This window comes from Rhinoderma darwinii, chromosome 7, assembly GCF_050947455.1.
Source record: "Rhinoderma darwinii isolate aRhiDar2 chromosome 7, aRhiDar2.hap1, whole genome shotgun sequence".
NCBI classification, from domain to species: domain Eukaryota; kingdom Metazoa; phylum Chordata; class Amphibia; order Anura; family Rhinodermatidae; genus Rhinoderma; species Rhinoderma darwinii.
Window position 1 is genome coordinate 142,354,270 of NC_134693.1, and position 16,074 is coordinate 142,370,343.

Here is a 16,074-nt window from a genome sequence, read left to right on the forward strand (position 1 = left end):
ACCTCGTCACGGCTTCCTCCTGTACTCTGTGTGCGTGGCTGCAGGGTCACAAGAGATCCCAACAGGGCGAAGCTTTCATTCTGAGCAAAAGTGATGTTTGCGTTTTCATGGAGTCCAAACAATTCTGTCATATCATTGAGAGGAAGAGATCGAATGTACTGCAAGTAACCCTGAGACAGGACGCCAAAGAGGAGGAACAAGTTACCATCACACAACAAATGAAAGTGAGATTCACCCGTTACCCCAACAGTGCAAGAAGGATCACGCTGAGACTAATTTACATCGGTTTCACAGGCGCGTCCTTGTCTATGGATGTGCTGCGCACACACGCACTTCATGACAGTCCTGGATGGAGTCCCCCTTTAAGGGTTAGAGTGCATAGTGGTCCTAAACAACTCTGTCCTGGAGAGAATTCTGGCTGTCGTTTATAAGTAAGTGCACAGACACCGTATCACAAGGCTGTCCCCCATAGTAAGATACTGGCAGCGTAACCTACAGGTACTGACTGCACAGCTCGAAAATAGCGCTGCATTATCAACACAGAAAAATACGACATCTGCACAGAGCGAAGGATCCCTCACATTAAGGTCGTAGGCCGGACTAATCTGCCGGTACACTCCGGACTCGGAGAACTTGTAACCTTCTTCTAGAACCGGAGGCTGGTAAAAGTCCTGCAGGATGTTCAGGAGGCAGCGTCTATCCCAGTCGTCTGTAACGCGGCCGCCGTAATTAATCTCCCCGGCTGTGTAACGCAGGACCTGCCGCAAAGGAGAAACATGTCATCTATCCGCGTCCTTCTTAGTCTAGAACACCCCTTAGGTGCAGCGGTCCTGCCCTGGCTCATGAACTCACCTTGTACGGGATGTCTGTATATTCCTCAAGGAACATTCGCAGCTGAGAAATGCAAATTCGAAGATCTCCGTCCGTGAATTCATAAGGAATGTTGAACCCTAATGGTCCAAACTTGCGCCTCTCCAGTATGCTCCCATGGAAGAGGCAGAGAGACAGCAGCAAAGACTTGTATTCTGGAGCCTGGCGAGAGAACAGGATGAGAATGAATGGAAGTTCATCTATTCATAGAGAAGAAAACCACATGTACTGCTGATCCAGGGTAATGGGGGACAATAGGATCATCCAGGACACCCGGGCGTCCATTACCCCCCCTCCATTACACAAAAATGGATCCCCATAGACATGACATTGTCTTCCAGATCCCGCTGAACAGTCCTGATCTGCTTAGAGGAGCGAACGCCTGTGATTCAGGACTATACCCGGGGCATTAGAAGAGCCCGTCATACATGTGGGGAGACGTCCGGCGCTCACCTTCCTGCTGTCATTCAGTTCTGCATCGCTCAGGCTCACGTACGTGCGCAAAAGGTTGGCTTTCACCCCACGTGGAGGCTCAATGGTGAGTTTAGAACCGTTCTGCAGGATGGACACTGGGAAATGGTTACTGGGCATACTGGTAAGCCAAAGCCTAAAGTCCCGATGAACCTAAAGAAACAACCAAGTCATAATACCGGTCAGTGATCAGGACACAGGACAGAATGTAGAAGACGGGACACGCGCTCTAGTACGTACTTTGTCCGGGTCTATACTTTCTATTAGTCTTTCCAATGAAGGCATCCAACTCGGTGCAAGGTGGCAATTCTGGAAAAATATCCACTTTCCACGTTCCATGGCATTACGCATCATGGCTTCAGCCCGAGGACCCTACAGACAGATTGGAGACCATTTAAATCTCAAGGAATGCAATGCACAAAAATGTTACCGGAAAGTGCATGGAAGATTTATAAACGTATACATGGAGCGACGGGAAGGTGTAAGGCTGGATTCACACGAGCATGTTCAGTCCGTAATGGACGGACGTATTTCGGCCGCAAGTCCCGGACCGAACACAGTGCAGGGAGCCGGGCTCCTAGCATCATAGTTATGTACGACGCTAGGAGTCCCTGCCTCTCCGTGGAACTACTGTCCCGTACTGAAAACATGATTACAGTACGGGACAGTTGTCCTGCAGCGAGGCAGGGACTCCTAGCGTCGTACATAACTATGATGCTAGGAGTCCGGCTCCCTGCACTGTGTTCGGTCCGGGACTTGCGGCCGAAATACGTTCCGTCCTTTACGGACTGAACACGCTCGTGTGAACCCAGCCTAATAGTGGGATCTCGGGTGCATGTTGGGTACTCGGGGGGTACACACCTGTCCCTGACCCAGTGATATAGCAGTTAGCTTCTTGGAAAACCTCATCTCCTCTGCAAATTTGTAGAGATCAGCGGCGGGGTCGGTGCCGGGTGACAAAATGAAGATCAGTGGAGTTACAGGTGAGGAATCTCGGTACACGGCTCCCAGGTCTGCGGTCTAAATTCAAGTATGAAGAACGCAGATTACAATGTCGGTGTCTATAAAAAATGTCTCTTTAACCAATCAAAGCAAAGATCACGACCAACACTGGAACCTCCTCGTCTCCACGTACCTGGGGTTCGATGAACCTCTGTCCCAGGTTCTGGCAGACATAGTCCTGCATGGCGTTGGTGACTTTGTCCCCCCTTAGACATCGCAGAATCAGCATCTTTTGGAAGGAATCGAATTTCTGATCCAATTCTCCCGGAAGTTCCTCCCTGAAAATGAACAGACTCCAGGTCATAGTCGGGCTGGGCAATTCATCGAAAAATAATCGAAATAGAAATTCAGCGCAGTAATCGACGTCATCCTGCGAATTTCGGTTTTATCAATTATTATCTCCCGGTTTAAACTTTCATCTTCAGGACGCAGAAACAGGTGAAGCCAATGGTAGAGCAGAGAAGCGTAAGATCCGTGCTTTACCATCCGCTATATATCACTGGACGCGAGGAAGTGACGTCATCTGCACCGCACAGACCGGAGGGATCTCCTCAACTCATCATTGGAACGGGGTTAGGGGAGTATGTATATTATTATTATCAGGCACTATTGGGGACAGCTGTGGGGGCATTATACTGCGTGGAAGTCAGATATAGGGGCATTATACTGTGTGGGGAGCACTATGGGTACAATATACTGTGTGGGGGCAGTTATAGGGGCATTATACTGTGTGGGGCAGCTATAGGGGCATTATACTGCGTGGAAGTCAGATATAGGGGCATTATACTGTGTGGGGAGCACTATGGGTACAATATACTGTGTGGGGGCAGTTATAGGGGCATTATACTGTGTGGGGCAGCTATAGGGGCATTATACTGTGTGGGGCAGCTATAGGGGCATTATACTGTGTGGGGAGCACTATGGGTACAATATACTGTGTGGGGGCAGTTATAGGGGCATTATACTGTGTGGGGCAGCTATAGGGGCATTATACTGTGTGGGGCAGCTATAGGGGCATTATACTGTGTGGGGAGCACTATGGGTACAATATACTGTGTGGGGGCAGTTATAGGGGCATTATACTGTGTGGGGCAGCTATAGGGGCATTATACTGTGTGGGGCAGCTATAGGGGCATTATACTGTGTGGGGAGCACTATGGGTACAATATACTGTGTGGGGGCAGTTATAGGGGCATTATACTGTGTGGGGCAGCTATAGGGGCATTATACTGTGTGGGGCAGCTATAGGGGCATTATACTGTGTGGGGAGCACTATGGGTACAATATACTGTGTGGGGGCAGTTATAGGGGCATTATACTGTGTGGGGCAGCTATAGGGGCATTATACTGTGTGGGGCATTATACTGTGTGGGGAGCACTATGGGTACAATATACTGTGTGGGGGCAGTGTTGGGGTATATTATATACAGCAGGCTCAGGATAAATATTAATTCAATGGCGTAGCATGCAAATAGGGGGCGTGACATGCAAAAAGGGGTGTAACCTAAATCATTCAATAATCGTAATCGAGGTCACATGTTTAATTAATGGTGATTTTTATTGAGGTCATTGGGCTCCTGACCAGACCGCGTCATATTACCGCCGTGGATGATTTTAGAGGAAAGTCATCTGCTCACCGGTGCGGCTCGGCGCTGTCGCAGATCCTCCTGTATTCCTCTTGGTGTTGAATGATCTGCTCTTTGATGCTACTGAAGCTGCTCAGCGTACACAAGGCCTGGATGTCTCGCCACGCTCGCTCGGTCAGCCATTCAGGACAGGGGTTCTCGGCCAGAGTGGGGGCCGTGCCGCTGGACAGCAAGAAGCGCCATTCTTCCTGTAAACATTGTATGTTAGTGACGGCTTTCTCAATGCACATATACACAAGGGTAAGGTCTTCTCAATTCCACATGGCGATGACTTATATCATATACAACCTCTATATCTGCCCTATTAGAACGCGCTGACATAATAGAGGGAGCGGATCTGGAGGACGACTTCCATTCACTATTGTTTTACTGTGCGTCCTGCAACGCTGCCGCGGGAACACTCACATTCAGCTGGTCTACCAACCGCTGATATCACTGGGGCATAGAGGCATGAGCTATAGTTAAATCGACTCCATGGAGTTCTTGATTTCTAGTGGATTCTGCATTTTCATGGCTACCTCCGGTGTATATGGAAAGCACGGACAGCCCATACGTTGCTCTATGTTTCAGATCTCTGATCAAATCTCCCCTGACTCGAGTGGTCATTGCTTTATGGCGCCGTTTAGTAACACGTCCTCACCATATTAATGAGTCCTTTGTCCATGAGAATCCGCACGCACAGCAGGAAAGAGAACATCAGTTTATGCTTTTCGAAGAGACTCCGACAGACGTTGCAGTAGAGACTGAAGGTGAAATGCGTGTTTATGGTGTCGATTCTTTTGTCCACCGTTTCTGAAACAGCAAATTACAATCATTTATAAAGTCATCTTGACCCATTCTTATCAACCCCAATGTTATAAATAAAACACAACATGGTGACTGGAAGGAGGTGGAGAAGCCTTTAGATTATATACTGGACACCAAAGCCGACCACGGGCAGTCAAATCTTCCAACCACTGAACTGGTGCGGCTGCAGAGCACAGAAATAACATGCGCCACTCCACGATGACTTATCATAGGAACAAAAAGCATTTGGCTAAAATAAAACACAATTTGCATGAAATCTACATTTTCCAAGAATTTAGCCGAGAGTGTTTGATGGGGTCAATAGACGGATGACTGTTGACTGATCGCGATCAAGTGAACCAGACGGTCATGAAATAGTTCGGAGATTTGAGAGGTGCATCAAAGCAAATACAATACAAAATTATCAAGTGGAGGTTCAAGATGGAAGTTGATTGGTGATGTGGTTGAGATATGAATGGGAGCGCAGAGATTTCTATGGCTTACCTGCTCTCTCAGAATTGGCAATCGCAGCGGTGAAGATACCAAGAAACCAGTCAAGGGAATACTGGTACATGGGGTCTACATTGGACAGATCGGAGACACAGAAGAACAGGATTTGTGTCCTTACAGCTACAGGGACGTACTGGTGCCGGGTGATATCGATGTCTCTTTCTGTCTGCTCTGCCACTTGAACTTTTGCCTGTGGAAATACGAGGAAAATATCACAAGAGAAAAAGTCATCAAGTTACGACCAAGTCATTGCTGGAGAATAAGGCTGGATTCACACGAGCATGTTCGGTCCATAAAGGACGGAACGTATTTTGGCCGCAAGTCCCGGACCGAACACAGTGCAGGGAGCCGGCACTTATCATCATAGTTATGTACGACGCTAGGAGTCCCTGCCTCGCTGAGGGACAACTGTCCCGTACTGTAATCATGTTTTCAGTACGGGTCAGTAGTTCCACGGAGAGGCCGGGACTCCTAGCGTCGTACATAACTATGATGCTAGGAGCCCGGCTCCCTGCACTGTGTTCGGTCCGGGACTTGCGGCCGAAATGCGTTCCATCCTTTACGGACCGAACATGCTCGTGTGAATCCAGCCTAAGACCTCGGTCTGCTATTTACCCACCGTGATCTCTCCAGCTTTCACTTTAGAAGCCTCCAGCACTTTGATGAGATCCACATCATCCACCGGGTTTCCTTGTGAGGAGCTGAGACGCATGAGAATCTGGTCCTCAATTTCCTTCAGCTCCTGACGCATTTTAGCATTGGACAGAATTAACTGATTCTTGGCTTCTTCCAAATCCGGACGTTCTTCAGCCACAACTAGTCCCAGGAGTTGATCCTCGAGGCCACTGGATGGAGTGAATAAGACATTCAATGATCAAAGACCATGAAAACATCAACTATATCTAATGAATCCAATCAAATGTATTTAGAACCACAACCCCCATCATTTTTGAATGCACAGGGTGGTAGTTGTCACGTAGGGTTGGACCAGTAATTGTCTATTACCTGGGAGAAAGCGTGAAGTTTATGAGCGTGACTTTGGTGCAGATTTCCGGTGGATAATGAGGGTTTGGCAGCTTGGTTGTGATGTACATCCTGAAATCATCGTGATAGGGAATGACGGCATCACCCAGACGTAGGACGGTGCTACCTTGCTGCTTGTAGGTCTGTGATGCGGAGACAGGGCAGGCAAGGATTAGCAGAGGATGGATCAGGATGAGATAATATAGTCACAGATCAGGCGCATTGGTTACTTGTTTCAGGAGCACGGGTTCTAGAGCCGGATCCAGCTCTTCTCCTACGTTCTCCAACAAGAACGGCTTCCCGAAGCGAATAGCATTTTCTAAACTGCGCAAAAAGTCCCGGTCACTGAGCTTCACCACGTCCAGGCCGTTGTCTTTCTCCTGTCAGAGACATCGTTGTATATGGAGGGTAAGTGGAACAGTGAAATCCATGACGAATGTCTCTACAGATTGGAAATTGCTTTACGTAAATTTTTCCATGAAATTTTCACCTCGGCCCTCACAAGTCAACTCACCAAGTTTTTGATCCACCTGTTGGCCTGACCTTGAGGGTCGATGAAATGAGACCAGCGCTGCGAATACTGAGTGATGACGCCGTTCTCCACAGACAGCGTGTCATTGGGAAGTCCTGCAATCTGAAAGCGGCAGTGAGGGGGAGGGGGAGTAACAAGCGATCGCTAAACATCTAAATATAGGAAACGGCCGACGTCATCATCTCACCTGCCAGGAGCGGATTTTCACCGGGTCCCCCAGGGTTCCTATGAGGGATGGCTCCTGTGTGCAGGGCACGTCAAGATCCTTCAGCGTCTTAGTCCATTGCTCAAATAGAGATGTCCGGTACGGTCCCTGAGGAGACAGTAGACGTAGAACTTATGTACAATATGATTATATTTAATTATAACAGCGGGTTTATATCAGATTCTCACCGTGAATGGTCCTAGATAAGCCAGGAAGCCGGCACACAGCAGCAGGTCCCCCGAAACATTGACCAGCAGGTTCTCCAGGTTTAGGACTGTGTCTTGCCAGCGCTGACGCTCATCGGCCAATCCAGTGATCAGCTACCAGGAGGGGGACAATGAATGAGGAATGGCAAAGAGAAGCAAAGACGGGAGGTCAACGGCTCCCTAAATAAGACGGAGTCCGTGAGCGTTCCTTCTACCTTATCAGCGCGGCTCAGCTTCTGTTCACACTGGTCACATTTCTGTTCCAGCTCTTCCCTCTTGGACACGCAGTCACGGTACTTTGCTTGTAAAGTTGCGATCCCGTCTTCTACCTCGGTCAGTCGGGCTTTGGCTTCATCCAGGATTTTCTGGGTCACTGCTAAATCTTCCTGAGCTTCTTTAAGTGCTTGCTATAAAACAGAGTAGTGCACGGGGTAATATGTTTTACTACTATGGTAATGATGTATCACGAGGCAATAGGGATTTAGCTCATTCAGGGTGAACAGGGACCGAAAGAGATGAAAAAACGACTGCCATTTAGATTATTAGGAAAATATCCAACCCTTCCTTTTGTTTATTTGTGTCGCTAAGAGCAAAACAAGTATTCCCAAATTATATATATGGGCCCTTTCTTTTACAAGGATGAGGTTTGTTATAGAGATTGTGGAAATCTAGAGGTGTATAGTCATTAAAGGGGTTGTCCACTACTGGACAACTGATGACCTACCCTCCGGATAGGTCATCAGTACATGATCTGCGGGGGTCCGACACCCGGACCCCACACCGTTAAGCCGCTCTGGCTGCCTCCGAGCACCGGACGTACATGCTGGAAGCAGATGGCTCCGGCCACTGAATAGCGGCCGAGCTGCAGTAGTCAAGTGAATAGGAGCAGAGTTGCAGTAGTCAAGTGAATAGGAGCAGAGCTGCAGTTCGGCGGCATGACCGCTATGCTATGTATGGAGCCAACTGATTCCGGCTCCGTACATCGCATAATGGGCCATATCATCCGATTACCCAGAGGCAGCTTGACGGGGTCGGGGTGTCGGACCCGCACGATGATATACTGATGACTTATCCGGTGGGTAGGTCGTCAGTTGTTCAGTAGTGGACAACCCCTTTAAGGTGGATGATATTATGCTATAATGAACATTTTCAGAACTTACTCTTTTGGGTTCCACACCTCGTGCCACAAAGTGATATTTATGCATGGCCCGAACCCACTGACAGATGGAGGTGCAAGCCTTCGAGACCCTGGCGATGGCTGCCGGCTGAAATTCCTCATTATCAATGTACGGCTGTATGGCTTTAATAACAGCATCCGGAATATTGTCCTGAAAAAAGAAAGGGAAGAGCGGGTCATGAGATTATAAATCCCTTTCTTCCTTTCGTTCTCTCTTCCATTCTTTATTGATGATTGACCAACTCCTACCTTGTCAAATTTGAATAACCCCTCCAGGAACTTGCCAGGATCTTGCAGTAGACCTTTCCCCGGCTCCCAGTAGTCGTCTATTTTGCTTCCCGGTTTTTCTCCGGCCACTTTTTTTGCTTTGATGCCCTTCATTATGCAGACAGCTTCGATCACAAGTTTTACACCCACTGGGGGGCGCTGCATGGCCCGGACCTGATGGAGGAAAGCAGATTTAGTGCATAGAACAGGCTCTCCATACAAATACACATGACTAGTGCGCTCCACCCACCTCAGTGACGTCGCTCTTGTTGAGAGACTTTAGACTGGCGAGAGCCGCGTCCAGAGCCGGCAGAGCCTCATCCAGATCCTTCTGGGCATCGGCAGCAATTTCCTGGGCTTTGCGCGCCTTCTCTGAGGCTTTTGCTTCTTCTACCTGCACGGAGGCTCTGGTGGCTTCCGCTACTACTGTGTCTTCCTGAAAAAGGACAGTCAGATATGTCTCAAAGTTCCTGAATATTGCAGGGAAATGAAGACACTTTAACGCTGGAGAAACGTGACGACCGTTAATTTACCTCAATTTTTTGCATAGTGGTGACGGTGTCTTGTGCGGCCTCCTCCAGCAGCGGACGCATAATCTCCAGCTCCTCTTGCATCTTGGCAACATCATCCGCCGTGTGAAGGAGCTGAGAAAATACAAGAAATCCGGTAAAATGGCGGAGGATGAAATCACCCGACAATGAATGAGCAATGATCACAGTCACATGAGACTTGAAGCTTTAGTTCTCCGTGATTATCATGTGATCTACTATAAAGCAATGGCATTGGGATGTGCAGGAGGAGATATCGAGTGTCTCCAGAGATCAGAATCACTTGATATTGCACAAAACATTTCCAATATTTCTATGAGAAAAAGAAATCCATGGACTCTTGTAGAACCAATGACGTTTGGAGGTCGGAGGAGAAGTGTGAGCAATGGCGTCAGGGACACGTCCCAGTATAGAGGTCAAATGAAAGGAGTCCAATCAGTGTCTTAATACGAGAAAGCGCAATATAATAAAATACTAAGAAAATAAGAACAAAAAAAAAAAGGTTCCAGGATCGTGACCGATGTCGATCAAAACCGGTCCCTTCCGCCTCACCTTATCTAGACCGCTCTTCATCCTGTCCTTCGCAGTCTTGATCTCCATCAGCTTTTTACCAATAAGACTGGAGTAAATGCCGAGCAGCTCCAGGTAACTCTTGGGTGTGATGTAATTATGGCGAGACAGCTCGGCCAAGTATTGCTTAGACTTGACAGCGACCGACTGATGCATCTCCACACACATCCGGATCTGTAGGAGGAAGATGTTCAGAATGACCATCAATCGTTTCTCACGTTTCATTGCTGTTGAGGGGTCTCCCGCTTACCATGCCTTGGATTACAGATTCTCGTGACTCCAGCTCCGGAATCTCCATCAGGAAAGAAGAAGCTACTGATTGTAAGGCTTCTGCCGGCCATTCGTCAAACCAATCGATGGTGCAGCAAGTCACTAAGGACGGGAACTGCCTCAAACGGGAGCGGAACACCTCGCCTATCGGACTATAAAAGAGGAACACGGGTGAGATCCCCCAATTCTTGTTTTGCTTTAGTGGGGGTTGTGTCTGGGAATCATACCTCATGCAGAGCACTGTATGGATGTTGCCCCTCACTCGCCTTGTGTAGGCCGCCATTAAGTTGGCTTTTGTTGGCTGTTGCCCCATGTCCTGCACCACTGGTTTCATCACAGTAACAATTTGATCCTGCTCCTCGGGTCCATACAGGTTGGGGACGTCTCCTGAATTCAGGATGTTGTTAATGTCTTCAAGGAACGACTCATTCTTAATCTTGAAGAGAAAAGATTACATAAGGCCATCAATATTAGATTGTTAGGAGTCCGACTCCCGACACCCCAGCTGACCAACTAACCGAGGTGGCCATGGTTTACCCCTTGATTGTTTACCGGGCACAGCGCCGTACATTTGGTAGTGGCTGTGACTGGTACTGCCGCACAGGACTGAACTGCTAAGAGTTGTAGTACCAGGCACAGCCACTACCAAATGTATGGCGCTGTGCCCGGTAATCAATAAAGGGGTAAACCATGACATGAGCACCAGGTCACCGTCAGTCAGCGGATCAGCGGGGGTGCCAGGAGTCAGACTTCAACTATCTGATATTGATGGCGTATCCTAAAGTTTGGCCACGAATATTACAGTCCCGTGAAAGCCATTTAATAACCATACTTTGGATTGGTTCTCTCTAAAAAAAAAAAGATGGTGAAAACGAACCTGGGTGTCCGTGAAAAGAAAAGTGACGGGAGTATTTTGCAGCCCGGCTTTCAACAGAATTCCTTTTATATCTTCTCTCCACTCCGGGATCCCATAATTTTTGGACAATTCGATCTGGAAACATTCATATTCTGCCCTGGAAAGCGATCGAAAAGTAAATCAGTGGCTATGAAAAAAAAAAAGGGGCCACATAACCTGTAATTGTACGCAGCCAATCTGCAGAATAATGCGAGTTTCTAACTTTACAGTTTGTGAAAGAAAGATCAGATCACATGATAGACAGACACAAAATGAACAAAACCAGGACGGCTGAACGTGGAGGGGACCGAGTCCTCTGCTTGTCCTTACATGTGACTGGCTAGTCTGGTTAGCGACTGTCTTCCACTTCCTCCGACACCCAATAGCAGAGCGTTGCCAAGCGGTTGGCGCAGAACCCGACTTATCCGGCAAATATGTTGAATGGCGTCAAGGAAAAGAACCAACTTCATCTTTGTTGTGTTGATCTGATTATAATCGTCCATGTAATCCGCCATGACGCTGAGGAGCTGATGGAAAACACAGGGTTGGGAACAATGGCCCATAGCAAAGATACACGGATATACGCGACAAAGATACACGGACAAATACCCGTGGAAGCCGCATTTATTTATAGTCCTGAGGGATCTCCAATGGAAAATCCTCCTGTAGCTAAAGGCAATATCTGTATGTGAAATGGTGCTCAGCTATAACTAATGGGGGGCTGGGGTCTTGTGCCAGGTGATAAAAACACGGCTTCATTTATTCTTCATACCTTTTCGCGGTCTTCAATGAGTTGATATGATTTGGAATCAGACCCAGAGGTGATAAAATCCCCGTATAGTACAGGCTGCTGTGGTATCACCTCTTGGAAGGTGGCTCCAAATTCCTGCATCCCACCCTTCAGGAGGTCATCAAACCATCTGCGGTCTTCATCATTCACCAGCCGGTCCTGAAACACCCGGCACGATTCATGGTACCACAACTTCAACAGGCGAAACTTGTCCTGCAAAACGCAAAAGGGAACCGGACGAGACGTCAAATACAACCGGTCTGATGTAGCGTCAGAAGTGCAAATAATAAGGGGAACGGAATACCCCGAATGTACACGCCTGGAAGTCTGTAGGTGGGTTGACCTTGCATTGACTTGTTGGTGCTCACCTCAATCTTAGCTGGTTCAGCCATCAATATTCCTTGAAAAACCTTGGACAGGTCTCGGAGATTGAACGTGTAGTGAGACTTTGCGGGGGTGGGGAGCAGCTGTGATGTGATTGTATTGTACACTTTAATTGTGGCCTCAACCAGCTGCTCCGTGAGGTGCTGAACTGCCGGGGCCCCTGCTGCAAGGAAAGAAAGACAACCGATGATGAAGATGCAGGATTAATGTACAATTTTGAGGGCCGTTTTTTTAATAAACAGGTCAGTCCCTGTATTTAGGGTAACTTTATAATTGTTTTTTATTAAAAAATATTTTAACTTTTTGAGATACAGCTGCTTTGTATCCTGTATATAGAGCAGCTGTATCTAGTGCCGAGACCTCAATCCGTCAGATCAGCGGGACTGACTGGTTCAGTGACATTGGATCCTGCGTGTCTCTGACAGTTCATAACTTACATGTGATCGATTACAGGTGGATCCTGCGTGTCAGAAACAAGCAGGACTCACTATCATTGAACCCGTCAGCCACAATGGGATGGTGCGCACCCTGATGAAGAGCGGGGGACTACGTAAAGTCTCGACCAGGACAAGACACAGATCCAATATAGGATGAGAGATCACATACAACCTAATAAGTTCTGTCTTCGTTCTTTGGTAACCGTCTGTCATGTATAGAATTACTTCCATCAATCAAGTCTCTGCTCCATTAGAGGGGGAGGGGTAGCATTAAGAGTAAGGGGGAGCTGAGAGAGATTGGGAGTAGCCTCTGGGTGACCGGATGACAGAACAAACAATCATATGAGAGCCAATATGGCTGACACTGGCAGCCGGCAGGCAGAAAGACATTGGGACTGGAGTACAGGCATGTTTTCAGCTCTCCACTAGTATGATGGAAGATACAAGCGCTGATGCCCGATAACTAAATCCATCATTCAAGTAAGATTCTATGTCTGACACCCCGGTTACCAGCGCGATGCAGAATAATTATGGTATTCTGAAATATTGGACACCACCAATCAAAATGCAGGAAAGCAAAATGTTTTAGGTCAGCAGTTGCCGTCCTTCTTGTCCCCTTTGCCTCCGTCCGCGATCACTTACCCATCCAACTTCCCAGAATGGTGGAGAATATCCTGCTCATGCTGCTGTCGCCCATCTCGGTGAAGCACAAGTGGTTGAAGTGACGCGTGAGACGAGGCGACACTGGATTCCGGCCTCCTCCGGGGGGTCCCATCGCGCACAGATAATTAATGTCCACTAATTTCTTGAAGACCCCTGCCGAACGCAAAGATTATTAGGGACATTGGTCCTGGAATATTACCTGGGAATTTTTCCCTGGACCCGGAGCGGTTGCAATGCACTGAACCAAAATGACTATAGCAATAGCACTAATGACTTCTGAATAGGTGGGGGAGGGGGGGGGGTCGCACTTTTTAGTTCAAACCTCCGTATTTCCCTTTTCTCAAACATTATATTGTATGCGTGGACGACACGTGATTGGTCCTTACCTATCTGCTTCCGGTCATACCATCCCCCGTGGTCCATCCACTGTCTCAACAGCTCAATAGGCGGCTGCGCTCCGTACGTCTCCAGAGCCGGCATGTTCATGTCATCAATAAAGAAGATAAAGTAGCGCCCCAGGGGTGGTCCGAACACCCCCTTTCTCCTGTAATAACAGATGTCTGGAGTTAATAGTTGCAAATCAATTCACCCTTTTGCATATTAATGCTTCATTCTAATATAGATTCTGTGAAGGGTTAATGATACCAGCTTTATGCGGAATGAATTTGTTGGCATTTAAACCCGTACACCTCTGAGCGGAGGAGGGCGCTGTGGTTTTTGGGGAACACTCCAAGGGTCCCTTCTAATCACCCCCCAGGACTTTTCTTGCCTTTTGTCTAGTTTGCTGTCGATCAGATCTTGCGTTTGATTGGCTGATGTTCGTGCAGAAAACATGAGGAAGTGACTGATGTATTCCTGGGGCAGGTTCTTCAGCAGCTTGTCGGAGATGGTCAGCGTCTTCCCGGTTCCTGTAGGACCCACACACAGAACCTGCAGACAAAACGCATGATGGGTCCAGATCCGACGACCGCCGGTCAGCCACGGTAGTGATAATGGCTTCTGTGTACTCACCGGCTTTTTGTTGGTCAGTAGCATCCCCAGAAGATGAGACATTCGTATGGTGTCCAGTGTGGGCACGATGATGTCGGCATAGCTGGTGTCCGGAGCGATGGAGAACGGAGCGGAGGACTCCATCCAATTCACCCAGCGCACCTCAAAGAGAAAACCACGTGTGGAGTAAAATGTGACAGCGCAGACTTCTCGGGGCCTCACCGGGCACAGACGTCTCACCTTCCTCCGCGGGTCCTCGTCATCATCTTCAGCAGCACTGCTTATCCCGGCATCATCCAGCACATAGTCATAGACCAGACCTTCTTCTGGGAAAAGCACCGTCACCTGGGAATTATGCAGAGATCTTAAGTCAATAGACAGGGAAATGGCCATACTATACAGGTGCAGCGGGATGTATTGCAGCAAGTGGTGGCTGAGCCCAGTGGAGAATCTGTCATAGCTCCGTACATGGGCTCTATTTCACCGAGAAGTGAAGGCTGGGAGATTGACATTGGATAATCCCTGAGCGATGTGCCGTCTACCAGCTGTTGTGAAACTACTGCTCGCACTATGCCAAGTGGCAGAGCATGCTGGGAGTTGTAGTTTCACTGATCTATGATGACGCCCGCTTAGCGGTGTTCATCTTGAGGGGTGAGGGACATCACGTGTCACAGCGTTACCTTCTCAGAGATCATTTTGTCCCTCAAAAATCTGCTAAACAACAAGCGGCCATCAGAGTCGCCGGTGATCCCCGCACTCCAAATGAGAGAGAACATGAACCAGCTTTCCAGCAGCTCCTCGATGCGATCCAGCTTTTCTTGAGGGATTTTCTTCTGACCCTGGAAAAAGAAAATAAATGTCCCATGTAATATAAATCGTGCACTAATGTTCTGCTGAACCCAAGAGTTCACTGACAGATGCAGCAGAATTAGGTGTTAGGTACAGGACTCCTTTCCCATAGGAGAACTTATTCACAGACAAGTCTATTAAAGCAGAACTCTGCAAATGACAGAATTGTGAATTCAGCTCTGGGTGTGATTTGAGTATAAAATAGGATGTAACTCAGGGTCAGTATATGATTAGTAAAGCAAAGGATTTACAGAGTAACGCAGCGTTACATGGTCATGTCTAAATAAGCGACGGCCGCCAGGGAGTGGTTTTACCTCTCTTGGGATGAAAGGTTGAAAGAAACACTCCAGCAGCTTCAGGAGACTCATCACTAGGTTACTGGCGGTGGAGGCGATCACTTCCTTCACTGTACGATGCACAAACCGGATGGAATCCTGAAGACGAGATGGAATATAAGAATGGTCCATGTTACTACGAGACTGGTACAAGGTCATTCATTATACAATGTGACAGGCAGCTTCATATCAGCCAGTGATTCTAGATTACCTGCAGTGTCGATGGGGGGGGGGGGGGGGGTAATCTAAAACCTAAATTCTACCCGCCTCCCCCATGCTTTACACTGCAGCTCTGTTTGTTTAGATTGGGTTCTGTAGGGTTATTTAAAGCCAAGAAAATAAACAAAATGAAGGAAACTTCAAGATGTCATGCAGGTTTATTTCATATCTAAGTCCAACACCAATGGTTTTTACCTCCAGGAACCGTGAGAACAAAGACTCCAACTGCTCCACATACGGATTTAGGACCGAGGGAATACGACGGAGCCAGCACTCAGTTAAAGGGGCGAGTCCAAGAATACTGGGCTCCAGATAGACCATGCCACAGCGGGAAACAGTGGCCGGAGAAGCAACGGCCAAATCCTGGACCTCGAACATCATGGTCATGGCCTAAAGAAGAAGACAAGGAACAAGCTGAAGGGAAGAGCT

At 48.0% G+C, this 16,074-nt stretch overlaps 1 protein-coding gene across 2 annotated transcripts in view; it reads right to left on the reverse strand.

Annotated features, from left to right (window-relative positions):
* DNAH1 (dynein axonemal heavy chain 1) overlaps positions 1–16,074 on the reverse strand; it is a 51,866-nt gene that overhangs the window by 2,368 nt on the left and 33,424 nt on the right. The window contains exons 39-74 of one of the 2 annotated variants that reach the window (XM_075831903.1): positions 15,841–16,035; positions 15,406–15,525; positions 14,923–15,081; positions 14,483–14,587; positions 14,264–14,404; positions 14,022–14,182; positions 13,639–13,796; positions 13,232–13,405; positions 12,137–12,315; positions 11,751–11,981; positions 11,309–11,505; positions 10,961–11,096; positions 10,311–10,519; positions 10,064–10,235; positions 9,796–9,987; positions 9,229–9,339; positions 8,946–9,131; positions 8,678–8,869; positions 8,412–8,579; positions 7,467–7,658; positions 7,234–7,365; positions 7,028–7,153; positions 6,823–6,942; positions 6,539–6,688; positions 6,291–6,451; positions 5,905–6,130; positions 5,280–5,475; positions 4,630–4,781; positions 3,981–4,177; positions 2,477–2,621; positions 2,203–2,361; positions 1,582–1,713; positions 1,324–1,494; positions 853–1,032; positions 582–758; positions 3–170 (exon numbers count right to left, since the gene is read on the reverse strand). In XM_075831903.1, coding sequence (XP_075688018.1) covers positions 3–170; positions 582–758; positions 853–1,032; positions 1,324–1,494; positions 1,582–1,713; positions 2,203–2,361; positions 2,477–2,621; positions 3,981–4,177; positions 4,630–4,781; positions 5,280–5,475; positions 5,905–6,130; positions 6,291–6,451; positions 6,539–6,688; positions 6,823–6,942; positions 7,028–7,153; positions 7,234–7,365; positions 7,467–7,658; positions 8,412–8,579; positions 8,678–8,869; positions 8,946–9,131; positions 9,229–9,339; positions 9,796–9,987; positions 10,064–10,235; positions 10,311–10,519; positions 10,961–11,096; positions 11,309–11,505; positions 11,751–11,981; positions 12,137–12,315; positions 13,232–13,405; positions 13,639–13,796; positions 14,022–14,182; positions 14,264–14,404; positions 14,483–14,587; positions 14,923–15,081; positions 15,406–15,525; positions 15,841–16,035 — 5,970 coding nt within the window. Of the gene's footprint in view, positions 1–2; positions 171–581; positions 759–852; positions 1,033–1,323; positions 1,495–1,581; positions 1,714–2,202; positions 2,362–2,476; positions 2,622–3,980; positions 4,178–4,629; positions 4,782–5,279; positions 5,476–5,904; positions 6,131–6,290; positions 6,452–6,538; positions 6,689–6,822; positions 6,943–7,027; positions 7,154–7,233; positions 7,366–7,466; positions 7,659–8,411; positions 8,580–8,677; positions 8,870–8,945; positions 9,132–9,228; positions 9,340–9,795; positions 9,988–10,063; positions 10,236–10,310; positions 10,520–10,960; positions 11,097–11,308; positions 11,506–11,750; positions 11,982–12,136; positions 12,316–13,231; positions 13,406–13,638; positions 13,797–14,021; positions 14,183–14,263; positions 14,588–14,922; positions 15,082–15,405; positions 15,526–15,840; positions 16,036–16,074 lie in introns of both variants that reach the window. The other variant, XM_075831902.1, reaches the window with a different exon arrangement.